A 15,165-nucleotide genomic window follows, 5' to 3' on the forward strand; every position below is an offset into this window, starting at 1 on the left:
AACTTTTAAATCAGTGAAAACAATGAAGCATGTTACATACATTTTAAGGTTAATTTTGTAACTTGAACTAAGGTCATACTTGAAATGCAGGCATAACAGTGTTGTTACTCTAATTCAGAGTGTATTTTGGAAAGTATCATACTATGATGTATTCTGTGAGTAAATCAGAGGTTCCCAGGCCCACCAGCCAAGACCAGAAAGGCACTTTAAAACTGTGTCAAATTGTGCAATTCTTCAAAGAAATCTACACTAAGGCCACTGTGAGAAGTGTGCCAATCTTGAACTTGCAGAGGAAAGTCCAGAACATACATCTGTGTTATGTCAGCTACAGTGTATGGTGATGCAGGTAGCGAATTTGTAACAAGATTTTTTTAGGAAGAAGGTTTTATTCAGAAAGAAAGTTTGGAAGCAAGAAAAAGACAAAAATTGTTGTTCTCTAAAAACAGAAACTTTCTGTCCATCATTATTAATTATATTATCAACTACTCCTTTCAACAGACATTCCACTTTAGTTCACATTGGTAGATGTCAAAACATGAACTTATGGTTGAGGTAAAGGAGGTACAGTACACGCAATCTGGTCCTGTTAAGTTTTTAATGCTGCTCTGTAGAGTTTAAACCCCAGTTAAAATGTTATTGGTTGGCAGACCTTGATGTACATCAGATGTACCCAGAGCCATGTTTCCTCGTAAAAATTTATGTACCCCAGGGAGATGAGACATGAATGCAGACTAATGTTAACTCCAAGTAAATTCATCCAAACTCAAATTATGCCTGACAAGAAGAAACATTATGCCTTGATTCCTTTCTTTTACTTCAGTTCTCCTACTGTCTTAGTACAAGGTACTAGAGCTGTGTACCTAAACAAATTTTAGGTACAGGTACAGGTACAGGTACACAGGTTTAGGTACAGGTCCGGACCTGAACCTGTACCTGAACAATTCGACCAATTTATATGCTCTTCTGAACTCCTTCAATAACAAAAAAACATAAATAAACTTGATAGTTAAGGTTTATTCTTTGTTTATGGCGAATGCTCAGATAAAATATAGGCAAAACTAAGATGTTTTTGTTTTCATGAACACACTGTCCTTACACAGGCACCCATTGTTAACCAGCTATTTAAACATTTGAGGTCACAAATAGGCATAAAATTGGTGTGAAATTGTTTAGGTACAGTACCGGTACTGAGGGATTAGGTATTTTGGACCTGTACCTAATCAATTTTTCCGGTACAGTATCGGTACTGCGTACCGGTACACAGCTCTACAAGGTACAGAAATAAAAGTTCTTTTTCTTAGGTCATGTTGATTTGATTATGTGGATGATGTTCATCCGTTTCCCTAAAAAGTTTTCAACCATATTGTAAATTGTAAAAATCTGCAGTTGTAAAATTCTTTCAAAGTACTGTTACAGTAAAAAATGCCTCCGACCCTGAGGTGTCACCAAAAAAGATATTGGAAAACGATACTTATATCATAGAATGCCAAAATCAGTTACAAAGGCCAAGAAGAAAATGTGAAGAAATGAAGATTAGTTTATTATTTGCCATGCCATACTCTGTGTATTAAAAATCTCTTCAAAGGTAGATTTCATAATGAAGGCAAACTTTTTTTTATTCGCTGGCATCAGGTTTTGAGTTCCCAGAGGATAACAAAATCAACATCCTCTGTTTACTGTATTTTGAGTTACCACCTCAGTTTACTGTATTTTGAGTTACCACCTCAGTTTACTGTATTTTGAGTTACCACCTCAGTTTACTGTATTTTGAGTTACCACTATAATTTATTCTCATTCTGACCTCCGACCTCTCCCTCTCTGGTTTGAGTTGCATTATCAATTTGTTTAATCAAGAGATTTTTGTTGTTAATTTGTTTCATGGTTGACTACATTAACTGATTATTAATTTGGTTTCGAACTTACCTTATGTTACTTAATTATGTTACTTTTATAATGTCAGTGATCACTCTGATGCGAACTCAACTTATGTTACTTAATTATGTTGATTATTTTAAATTATTCAATTTATGTTAATATTGAGTTGAATTCTGTACATTTCTGTTGTTATAATTTTCAATTTTATGTGGACTCCCGGAAGAATAGTGGTCAGTTGAACACTAATGGAGATCTAATAAAAACAAACAAACAAACAAACATGGCCTTATGATTATCAAGACTAACACTTAAGTTTTCCTCATAATGTGCAGCATTTGTGGAGAAAACTGTAACCTGAACAGTGAAAAACTTACTAGTGGGTTCCAATAGCCATTAGCCTGGGTGCCAGACCCATAGCAGAGTGGGCCCAAAGTATTGTAAATCAGTGAGCACTGGGATATATTACTTTGGGCCTAGCCTGCTGTGGGTCTGGCACCCAGGCTAAATAGCCAGCAGAGGGAATGTACCCTGTTTTGATCCCCCTGTGAAATTTGTGGGTAGAATTCCTGGATAGTAAACCCGGCCTGTTGCCTGTAATTTGGAGCAGGTGTGACGCCCTGTGCTGCTGACCTGTTGGCATGAAGGTGGGGAGGAGGAGGATGGGACATGTCAAACAAGTTGTGTCTTCCTCACTGCACATGACATTTGTTGCCACCCTGGGAATTGGGTTTCTTCCTCAAGAATGGCCCCAGATCACATCAGATTTCAACAGCCTGTACATGTGACCCGATTTATACCCAGGGAAAAACCTGACGGCAAAACTGTACAAGTCATATTTTTCCTGCATGTAAATCGACCTAATCGCGGATTGTATATAAGGTCACAAGGAAAGGAACACGTACCATCTGAATGTACCTTCTTGACATACATCAAAGCAGGCTAGATCGGGTTAAAGTTTTCTTCTTAAACCCTAGAATATTTTGGTATTGAAACTTGTAACTTTCCACATGTGCAAGAAAATCCACTTTGAATGTCACAATCACTGAACTAGTGTCACTGACAGGGTTTTTGGGTCGGAGTATATTGAAAAACATGAGAAACATGGTTTCCTATTTTTAGCCAACATGTTGGGCACTCTGTAGACAGCTGATAAAGTGAGACTGTAGGGCTGTGAACATTTTTTTTACCTTTCCGAAAACAACCCCAAAGACTGAACTGGAATAGGTAGTTATTCTAGCTTTGACAGAACTCCACAGTTGCCATACATGTAGAGGTATATTGGTTATAGATTTTGGACGGAAATCTTCAACCAATCAGGTGTTAGGGACTGCGCTGAACTTGTTTGGTGCATTTGAATTCTTACAAACGTGCATCACTATTTACCAAATAAAGATATGGATGACACAGTGGGTGAATTTGTTTCCTCACTTCCTTTAGTAGAAAATCTGGACATACTGGACATGTACGCACCACCCAACCCATCATGGTGGTCACTGTACCTTCTTACCATTGTCTGTGGGTAAATACACATATACTGTGCCCTGGGTAGGAGCTTGAGGATTACCCAGTAGGGGCCAGATGCCTTTTAACACTCTCAGATAAGTCTCCATTATTGGATGTACATGATTTTACACGCTTTACATGCTAGTTGGTATACCTTGATTATACCATTTGAACGCATCTCTCGCATGCCTCATCATATTCAGGGGCTGCCTCTTCGGATGCAAAGGTTATCCTCATGTGCAAGGCAGGGGCAATATAGCTCCAGCAACATTAAACTCTGTGGGCCATGACTTATTTGATTTTCGTTGCCTCGTGCAGTTTAAAGATTTCCAGTACACCAAAGTTGTGGAATGTGACCTTGAACATCTGTAGAAAGCTGAATCCCGTTTGAGGCTGGTGCAAATTAAATGATCTTGCCCATAAGATATTGATGTGATCCCGAAGGGCACCTATCCTCCGATCCATTGGGATGTAGCGGGGTGGAAGCACACCCTAACGGAAATAAAGGTTTGATAGAGTCAGGAGGAGTTACATGATTGCATGCGGGCATTGCGCCCTCAGTGGCCAGTGCCAATGTTCAGCATGTCTTACCAATCAAAAGTGATGGTGTTCTTCAAGGCATCAACTTGAAAGAACATGTTAACATATGGAGGGTTTTGAAAAGGACATATCGTTACAATAGCATTTTGTGATATAGTCAGAAGTGCAGAGTGCTTTGGTCATACATTGGTGAGTGGTGAAGATACGGGAGTCTGTTTACAAGAGGTTGTCATTCCTAATGGCTAAGCCCATCACTTGCACTTTTATGTACCCAGATGTATTTTGACCGGTAAAATTTCTTTAGCATCAACTTAGAGGCTTAATGCAACAGATGATGGAGATTTGCTTTGCAGGCAATAAAAGTGCTTGACTTTTATCGAAAAACACTCTGATGCTGATCCGGTTATGTGCTGTTTTCCAACGTTTCTCACAGTTCAAGAGCCTATAGGTCAAATTTGTTGCCTTTTAAAACACGGAACAGAGACGTGGAAGTGCTCTTCACTTTAACTGCCCATCATGTTGTTTATGGTTTAATGGTTTTTGTATAGGGAATATTGAAATCACCCTTGGAAGGGAAGGGATAGGAGACTAAAAATTTCTCTGGACACATAAATGTTAGGCATGAATAGTCTTGATCTTACTCTGTACTGCTAAGATGCAGTATTTTGAAATCCCTTAGGTGGCCCCTGATTGGACAAAAGTTTCCCATGCATCCGTGCAGGCTCATTACATTCTGAAATGTTCAAAGTCCTTCTGATGAGTTAGGTTTGATCCATTCTACACCACAATTTCTTTAGTAGTTCCCTGGTGTGCCATTAGATTTAGCAACTTGATATAGCTTGTCTGTTTTGAACCCAGATGTGGTTCCACAAATTACCCTCTTGAAGTCTGGACCCATCTCGCCACCGAGGATAGCTGTCTTCATCGTCAGGAGCTTATAATTATCTTCACCCTTCTTATCTTTCTTCTAACGTCCTTTTGAAGGTCGTGTTCTTCATTACTTACGTGTAATAGTACGGTTACCAGCCTTATTACCTGATATGAGGCTGGAAAGCTGTCTATAATTGCCATTTTCCAGCAGGAGTTACAACTAAACCCCAACGTGATTGTTCAATGTCTTGTGTTGCGATATGGCGCCCGCTAACAACAGGCTATCAATGCTATACCACCATACATTTAACGCAGCGGTGCTATAGACATATATAGTACATGTATCTCCACAGAGAGTAAATGTGGAACACTTGGCCAAGGCAGTGTACACAAATGCAGAGGACATGTTATGTGTATACAAGTGGAAGGAAGGGCGAAACAGGTGTATTAACACTTTTACAAGTTGCCCTCCCAGACACTACAATAATACAGAACATTACAGTGTCATACATTATAAACATAACATTATGTACATAAAAAATATGAGTAAGTAATTATGGAAAACTGTATTATCTGTAATGAGGCTGTATAGGAGGCACACCCACTGTCTGAAATTTGATGTTCTGCTGACACATTTGTGCATGGAACTCTTCACAAATCATGCCGTCCTTACTTCACATTCTTTACCTCAGCGTAGCTCATTCACTGTGCATCCTCATGACAAGATACATGTTATTCAACCTGCAATTATGGTAATTAAATGCATGGCGAAGCGTAAGTGGCAGGATATCCCATTGCTTCGCCATATGGATCAAATTCCGTGGATCCTTGGGCTGTGGTTGGCTAAAAACACGTTTAGCAGATGGAAAGCCACATTGCACTACTAGCTGCTCAAAAAAGCATCATGTTTTACCTCATTTGAGGATGACAGATGAAGAAGAATGCATGGCAGACATTCATGCATTGTTTTTACATGTCACATTGTGCAACGTACATTTATATGTCCTTGTGTTGGGTGCATATATCTCACAAGGGATGAAGAGGATTAGTAAGTAAGTGTTCAGTGGATTGTTGCAGTACAATAGTGACTCTAAGGTTTATGCAGCTATATTAGTACACTTGTGCACAATATATATATGTGCATAAAAATCAGCTTGTGCCATGGGAGTCAAATCAGAAAATATTGTCAGAGTCATGGCGAATGGAATTCCTGCAGTAAGAGCTCTGAGCATAATATGTTTTCCAATAATTGTTCCAAAAAGGTGCCTCAGCTTCAGGGCAGAAACTGCAGAATCAATTATTGGCGGGGGTAATTTGGTGATAGAGTGAACTTTGATCTATACCTTTCAAACATGACCCTCAGGATGCCCATCTTCCCTAGTTTATATTCCAGTTTATGATATAATATGATGTAGTTGATATTCCAATAAATGTTTTATCTTACATCACATTAGAGACAATGTATGACATGTATTGCTAATAAATATAATGAGGAGTCCCAATTTCAATGCCCATCATTTTTCTTACAACTTATCAAGTAAGCAAGGAAAATTTGTCACTGTCTCAAAATAATTCTGAACAAATCATGGTCAGGTTTAGTTTGAATGTACTATTGCCAAAAAATCAGAGATATCAAAACTGGCAGTTCTGCTGCAGTACCATAACAAACAACCAGGCACAATATCTAATCATATAGAGGTTTCATCAAGGTCTACCCACATACCAAATATCAAGACAGTCCATATACATGTATAAGCCTTCTTCATAGACACACAGACACGCACACATACACAAACACTGCTGGAAAGATGGCCTTCTTGGCGAAGGTAATTAGAATTTCATGAAGTTACTGGGATGTGTTGTCAGCCAAGCAACTGACAGGTGTTGAAGCATCCCCAGCAAAGCTACGCAGTCGTCTTTATGCCACATAGCCCCCTGGATATATCCCTACTATTACCAGAGCATCAGCTTCCTACATGTTCCTAGCTGTTCTGTGACAGCCAGACACTCCCTGTTCCACCTACTGTAGAGCCAGGGGATTGCCTCCTCATGACAGCTCCTGCTGCTACACATGGGTCTCCTCCCTAGACTGTACCCTACAGGATGGTACATTGGTTGATGTGCTCAGATGATACCTGTAAGATATGGGAAGGCTGGTAATACTCACAGAGATTGATGGTTAATAGCCTTGAATATGGCCCACTTTACAAAAAGAAACATGTAGAATATATAGTGACGCTTCAACGACAGTGACGGTTGTCTTTAGAAGCACAGCAGGACACCCGTGGCGCAAGATGTTGCATGACAAAATGGCAGGAGAAGAGCCGCTTATTTTCACCTTGTGACACTTGTTCATGTTTTTAATGTTTTCTACCCATGTTTTCCTGCCCATGTATCAGTAAGAAATTCCACATCCTCGCCTAGTGAAGAAATTCAGTAGAATGAGGTGCATCCCTAGCTTGCACAGAGACCAATATCCCAAGAGGTAGCAAGCAAACTCTCAATCTCAAAGTTTAACGTGTTTTTGCTCTAGGGACAAAACATTTTTTCAGGTATCAGGGAGGCCACACCACACTGGCAATGGTGACAGCATGACTGGCGATAAGGGTGAACTATTACTCCTCAGAAATTGACATTTCATCTAATGAAATGTTCCCAGTGACTCAGCTCTTCGTAATGATTTCCTTCGAAATCCCATCTGCTGTTTCCCCCCAGGTAGAGTCAATCCCACGGTAGACACTTCCTCCTCCAGGTCTGTTTCCCCGCTTCAGGAGGAAATCAGCTACATTTAGCATAGCGATAGGAAAGCGACGGCTTGCCTCAATCCACAAACTCGTTTTCGCCGGGCGATATGGATCAATAGTCAAGTACATTCTGGATCAGCCTCTGCATATTTTAACCCGGGTCTGGAGGCAATGTGAGACTACTCTGTCACGGCCATTTTTAATTCATGTTGCGGTTCATAACTACACGTATCGCGAAGGCTGAAAAACTGTTTCCCAATTTGCTATGGACACAGTTACAGATTGCGTTGTAGCTATGTGTGAAGATATTGCTGTTGTAACATTTATTTAATGTCACAGAGCCCCAGGCAGTGTCATCACACTGTTTGGCTGGTCCACTGTTTTGCTGCTTGACTGTGGAAACTCGTCTACATAAACTTCTAGCATCTGATGGAGATGGAATACGTTAAAATCACTGCAAAGATTTTAGTTAAAATACCTCAGCGGTACTTTAGATGGGTGCGCTCTGTTTCATCAAGACAAGAAAGAAAGCTTGGGGAGTGGGGGCACAAGAATATGTCAAGGGCAAAGAATGTTCTTTCAAGAAATTCTTAGAAAATAGCAGTGTAAGCTAAATAGTTCTTGGAAACTGTCCATATGTTTCAGGAAGAATCAATGACTTTCCCTGCAGGGATCTGTAATGTCACCACCTGTATACCTGGCAGCATAGAAAGGTCACTGTCAAATTATACTCGCATCAAACATAGTTCCCTCAATACCCATTTTGTGGTCACTGACACTGGAAAAGTTGTTGTTCTTTCATGATACATTGTTAGCTAAGGAAGGTAAGATTTACTTGGTATGCAGAGTTTAACTCATTATTAATGAAGTAAACTGTAAGTAAGGATTGACTCCAGAATAGGAAGATTACTAGTAAAACTGGAACAATTCCAACAGAAAGTTATGTAGGTTGCAGGTAATCTGCCGTCATTGGTTCGTTCGGCTCTTTGCAATTACCTGGTGATGAGAATTTGATACACTGTGAAGATTTGCATGGATGAAGACTTAGTGTTTTAAATGGCCTGAAGTTTTGGTTCTGTTCGTAGTTCTGACTTTTGTCTTATCTCTTAATATGTTTTGCAGCAGAAAGTTTGGAAAAGGTCTTGCATGAACACTTCTTATCTTTTGAATGATAACAGGATTTCCTTTTGAATCATCGCCGACCTTCGAGCGAGGTGCTTAGGAATGAGCCTGTGTGAGTGCCCCCAGAACTCGTGCCGTGATCAATGGGAAATTCTCCAGATAAATGGTTCTGATTGGGGCTTACGGCAGGAACGTGAACATCATCTTAAAAGGCCACGCAGCCCATCTCGTCAAATGGTTCCCCCAACTTTCCGCCGTCCCCATCACATCTCTTAGGCCCGTGATTTGTCCAAATACATCCTGCGCTGATTGGAAGCATGCAGATTTTCTGAGCGATGGCTTTACCCACTTTGAAAGCCGTAACCACAGAGTGGCAAACATATGAGGTTTCTAAATGCGGGTGGAAACATCAGAAGGTTGGTCAGCCAATGTCAGACAGTTGAATGTGTGTACCTCTCATCAGGGGAAGGTTCTAGACACCTTATAGTTTGTATTGCTCAGGAGTGCAGCAAATGTGAAGAATATACCTTCAACTTCTGCATGCCTCCTAATTTATAACATTGGCTTTCAGGCTGTGCTGCCACCAGGGATTAGGCTCATCAATGTGGAGTACATCGGCTTTCTGCAGGGCTGCCTGAAACCCACAATATCCTGGTGGAACTAAGAGAGACAAATGGGGTGGGCAACTCTAGTGGACGTTCACTGTAGGTTTAAGCCCTACAACTGCTGAGCAGACGTACAAAATGTACCATCCTTTTGGACGGCCGAGTCTATCTGTGTGAAAATCCTGTTAGTAGGGCGGTGTAGTTTTTACAAGTTTCAAGAACTTTGTTTGATTTCGAAGCCCCACTTTCCAGGTAGGAGTATGGACCAGTGGAGAGGTGCTCAGTACTGGACATGGTGGTTCCAATAAATTGCATACACAACTTGTACAAATGTACAGTGTACGTACCAACTATAAGTGTAAGTACAGAAGCAGTATATTCTGCCATGAGGCAGTGACCAGTATACATGTAGCACTGAGGTGACCCCGATATGGAACTGTACAGTTAAGAATTTTTCTAATCCTTTGAATCCTTCCACAGTAAGAGATGGGTAAAGGCGGAAGTGCACTTTGTCTCTCTTATAATCTCGCACTTTCTCGTTCGCCGTTTCTTGAATGATAATGGCCAAAGGACCTTGGCCGTTTCTTGCTCAACCTTATCTCAGAGGCCTGGGAGAAAATGGAGCCATCCTCAATATTGGGGATTATGTGCACCAGGCACTTATCTTTACCTGCATGGCCCATTTAGCAATACTGTTGTATCAGCTTACAGTTCTCTCTACCTGTGTTATCAGTAACCCACAGTCTTGCAATGAGTTTTTGAGAAGACTACAGATGTGGATATATTTACAAATGGTTGGATACATATCTACCATCAGGGCAGTGGCGAAGTGTTGTTTTTGACATTCATCTTTACTGCTGTACAGAGGTCAGGGTATGTTTGAGTGTATGATGGTATCACTTTTTGCAGTTCCCAGCAGCATATAGTTTAGTACCCGGTTTATTACCAAGTTCGTATTGTCTTTGTCATTACGAACATGTCAAACTTGGATTGAAGACGGTCTTGTCTACAGTCAGCATCCATCACTAGGGTGTATGTCGAAGTAAATCGAAAACTATAGATCATCTAGCCAGAGTCCATCTTTCTGACATTAAACGGAATTTCGCAGCTCATGACAGAAACTAATTTTGCCCAATCCATCATCTTTGACTGACTAAAATTGGTGTGTTAAGATATGGATAGAGATGTCATCATACTTACTAAGCTGCCAGCAAACTTTTCCACTGAAAATGCAGAGGGTGAAGTTTTCTAAACCGGAGGAGTATGCCCCATTCCCAGAGGAGCATGCCCTATGTCACATCTTCAGCGCTGGGCATGATGTTTTGCGAATAAAATTGAGATGACAGGAAAAAAATGTCAGGCTGGCTAGAAACACTGCGTCTGCATAAGGCAGTGCATGAATGGCCCTTTTAACCCCTTGTCCCCACCAGCTAATGTACAGAAGAGGTTCTCCACGGTAGTCTAAATGGATGCCTTTTGAGCATTCAGACCCATTTTGGCAGGAAGCTCCATGTAAGCTACGGTGTCAGGAGAGGCAAGACTGTTGGCACTGTAAGTATGGGTGCTAATGGCATGTCCATTAGCCATCCTTATCAAACTTTTCAGCACTGATACAGTGCCAACATGCATACTCGTGTACAGTACTGTGTCTGTACAACTCATGGTAAAAGCAATAGCCCTAATAGATAGCCATCAATGAAAACTTTCCACCTGTTTGAGTCCACTCTTGCCTTAAAAAGTCATCACATGTGGCACTCTGTGGCAAAGGGTCAGGTACATTGTACCTGTAAAGCTTCGGGTGTACTCAACAGCTAGGAACTACAAAGCAAAATGGAATGAATGAAATATAACATTGTCAGTATCATGATGGGAGCTTCAACAATGCTGTTGAAAAGTTTGCACCCAGCATTGGTGAAGATTTGTCAAACTCGAAACTTGTTGGAAAGCTAAAGATGATATCATGACCTGTGGATTTTCCTTGCTACTTGGATAGTTGGTCATTGATTTTTTTCAAATTGTATATATTCTAATGACTCATATATCCTAACATCAATGTAGTTGGTTGTTTTAGTTTCATTTCTGTGATTTTGTTCAGGGATCAACAGCTACTGCGAGTGGCCAACTCAGTTGGAGAAAGTTCTTTTTTCTTTTCGTTGACTTGGTGTGTCATGATTTGTATGCTCACATGTAATTGATGACTCAAATTTGAACTTTTGTTTCTTGAAGTTTTTAGACACATTTGTGATTTTATAGACTCGTGCTACATCTACAACATGAGACAATGATGCATAGAGTTCTAAGTTAGTTTTGCAACCTGAAGAGTTTGGTTAAAAAAAGGCACAGACACAAACTGCCTTTGGCTTGCCTACCTGACAGCCCTATAAAGAATGTCCATTACTGGTCCCATTTGGATTTGCACACCTGAAAGCTTTTTGAAACCTTTTTAGGAACTTCCTTTTTGATCTTTCCGTTGACTAGCAGATTGAGCGGCGTGTCGCAGACAGTCTGTCTGTACCAAGCCTTGGACGCTGGCCGGCTTGAGGTTTTATTGTTCCTGGCAGTTGCGGTGTGATTGTTTGTGGCCTTTCCTTCCTGAAACAGACTAAAAGGGATTCATCTGTGTCCTTGGCTGTTAGTGTAGATGGAGAGGCCACACAGATGACTCTCCCCCTGGGACAGAAGAAGTGCAGTTTCTCCTCTGGGATTAGCCTGGTCTGATAAGATATGTAGGAGTGAAGCCCTTTCTCTGCAGGGCAAAGCAGCTTGCTTTTTACTGTCTTTCAGTATCAGACGTAGCTATCTTTCTATTCTAGTTTCTTACATGTCTCTGCACCCAACTGATGCAGAAAGTCACATGGTGCTGGCCTTAGCTTTGACTCCAGCAGAATTACTGGCAGTCAAGACGCGTCCCTATGTTCAGTTCGGCATTGGGAATATGTAGGGAACATTGTGATTTGGCAGGCAGGAGGCAGAAGTCATACTTGTTGTTCACATCAGCAGGTAGAAATAAACTAAAGCACTTAATCTTATAGATTTATGATGCAAGAATCTAAATGCAATTTTGGTATATTTTGTAATATGTATCACAGTGAACACTCCTGCAAAAGTAGGTTGTATCTGACTAATAAAAATCACTGGTGTTGTTTTCCCTCCTCAACTTGGCACAGACTGATGAACTTGACTCGGTGATGCGGAATTGATCATCAATAACATTGCATTGCTGGTAGGTCAGCAATAGGCCAAGGGTAAACTAATGAAAGGTACGAGGTGACGGTACAGTTTCCATTATGTAGGCCTTCTGTTTTTCATATCCATTACTGCTGGATTCTGGGTGAGGAACTTTCATTGGTTTTATGCACAAGTAAACCTGCCCATCATCATATTATGGACAATTTTCTAAAATGGAGAAAGAAACTTTTTACTTTGTTATCTAATTGATGGACATGGTAAGGAAATACTACCTTCATATTTAAGCCATCAATCAAAAAATGTAAAAATTGCCTAACATTATAGTTCCCTTCATTGCAGTTGCACCTAATAGTCTTGTCAGTAATTGGTGCCGTAACTTACATTACAATATAGGTAGTATGGACTTCGCAGCAAATTTTAGTTCAATATTTTCAGCTTGTTAGCTTAATATTCTTATAACCTCATATTTGGAGACCTCCCACCTCCATGAAATATTCAGAGCTTGAGTTGTTTCATTGATTATAAAAATCAGGTTATAATTAGCATAATCTATCTCAATTTTTTTTTTCAACTCGAATCACATTTACCTCATGTGACAGTCCTAGAATGTATCCTTAGGTAAGTTTTCATTTGAACATTTTATCATTGATTATGCAAATGACCCACATTAACATAATATATGCATAGTTATGTTGATTAGATTACACATGTCAGAAGTATAAAATTCCTATCATTTACCTCCGAGGAGTCCATTCATTTTGACATCAATTATGCAAATTATTAATAACTTCTGTATTATGGCAAGTTATAAGTATATACCCTGTGGAGCAGCTTCTAAGTTATGGAAGCACCTCACAGCAGCAGGAGGGGTCGGATTTATTGAACCAAATAATGGGTGCGTCAGCGGTGTTAGTGTGCTGCCTGAATAATGGGTAAGGTAAGGTCTGGTGACAAGTTCATGTAAATGTGGATATAATGGGAACAAACGGCTGGATCTTCCTGTCTCTCAGGTAGTGACGAGATCCGTCATCATTAGAGGTTGGCTCAATTCATTTCTCTAACAGCAGGGTCAATGTGTCTCCGTAGGGTGCCTAGTATCTCCCCCCGCAGTGCAATTCCACCCAGAAACAATTCCCTCTGATGTATCGCCGGCAGTTAAGTAGGGATGAAGTTCTGTTTCAGCTGGAATCAAGTGTCTTCCTTGGAGCTGACCTTTATTACCCCAGCTTGAGATGTATTAATTGCCTCTTGATGAATACCCACTTACACACGCTTTCAGGCCACGTCAATTCAATCAATTGGTTCTCGGATTTGCCTGCTTAATTTTTTATCATTTGCAGGAAAAAATCTGCAGATAAAAATATTCATGTTATAAATCCAGTCTAAAATGCTAATATTGTAGCCAAACAATTGACAAAAGTACTTGCCTTCCTAGTTGTTACAGTTTTTCCATTTATCAATGCAGTGGTAATGGTTTGAACTATAAACCAGCCTGGTATGTTGACTTCATGGCTCCTAGTTGGACCTATCGTAGAATGCATAGACCTGTTTTTTTCCCTGTCTCTTCGTATATCTTTTCTCAATTTCTTGAGAAAAAGAGAACCAACAAATTAAATAGATGGCCTCATAAACACATTTTATCTCTTAATGATATTCAATTAACATGCGATACAACAGCTTTATATACAGCAGTGCACATGGAGTCATGAAAAGGGCAGCAGTCAATATCACTCAATAGGTGGGAATTTCAGCTGCATTAGCAATCCTGATTGTTATGTTCTTGGCTGTCTTCAATACCATGTATCGATAACAGCAGACGACGATTTGCCCTACTGTGCATACTAATTAGAAGACTATACCAAAGAAGGAAGGTCAATCAATAAATATATCTAAGCTGAAACAGTCTATCTCAATCATATATCCATTGGATTATCGTGCATACTATGAGATCATACTTATTAATTCTTCATTTCAGGCACCAAAGGCCCATATTATTATATAGAAAGACATACAATCATGTATATGCAGGGATAAATGCATCAATACAGGTAAAAATCAGTTTGATAGTACATTGGTGTTAAAGAAATATGTACATGAAAAGTTTTACTTTGTAACTAAAGAATGTTCCCTTGTGTCCTGTGCAGGTGACGTTGGTACCAGTAGAGAACTGTGGACAGTACAGCACCTGTGGAGAGTGCCTGGGAGTGAGAGACCCTTACTGTGGCTGGTGTGTGCTGGACAACAAGTGAGTAAACAAACAAAAATCAAACCAAGAAACCAGCATCTAAAACTGGTGGCCATATAAGTCAGTAACCCACTGCCAAGCATGGTTTCTTGTGTGCATCTGTGTGACTGAACTGATATGCTGCTGCCTTTTGCACTTAAAAGTGTTACTGTTACTGTCATACATAATGAAGGACATACATAACTGCTTGGATGTTTAGAACAAGTACATCAATTGACTGACCCAACCACTGGTGAGGGCAACCAGCCAGCTGGTAATTTAATAGGCTTGCAAATTCCCCGAGGGCTTTTAAAGCGGGCAACAGAGTTGTCCAAATGTTGCCTGGATCTGTTAATGGCCAGAGATTTCATTTTACAGTCTTTTCGTTTGGTTTGAGTCATGTGTGCTGTGTTGTGTTTTATGCCGGGAAAGCATAACACAGCTTTCACCTAAAATAACCTAAAGGATATCACCAACTGAAGTAATTTGGCCA

General features: G+C 40.2%; 1 protein-coding gene across 1 annotated transcript in view; it reads left to right on the plus strand.

The window, feature by feature from the left end:
* LOC109476886 (plexin-A4-like) overlaps positions 1-15,165 on the plus strand; it is a 164,836-nt gene that overhangs the window by 60,798 nt on the left and 88,873 nt on the right. The window contains exon 5 of the mRNA XM_019777900.1: positions 14,593-14,693. Coding sequence (XP_019633459.1) covers positions 14,593-14,693 — 101 coding nt within the window. The remainder of the gene's footprint in view (positions 1-14,592; positions 14,694-15,165) is intronic.

This window comes from Branchiostoma belcheri, unplaced genomic scaffold (genome assembly GCF_001625305.1).
Source record: "Branchiostoma belcheri isolate BF01 breed outbred unplaced genomic scaffold, Haploidv18h27 scaffold4, whole genome shotgun sequence".
In the NCBI taxonomy this organism is placed as follows: Eukaryota; Metazoa; Chordata; class Leptocardii; order Amphioxiformes; family Branchiostomatidae; genus Branchiostoma; species Branchiostoma belcheri.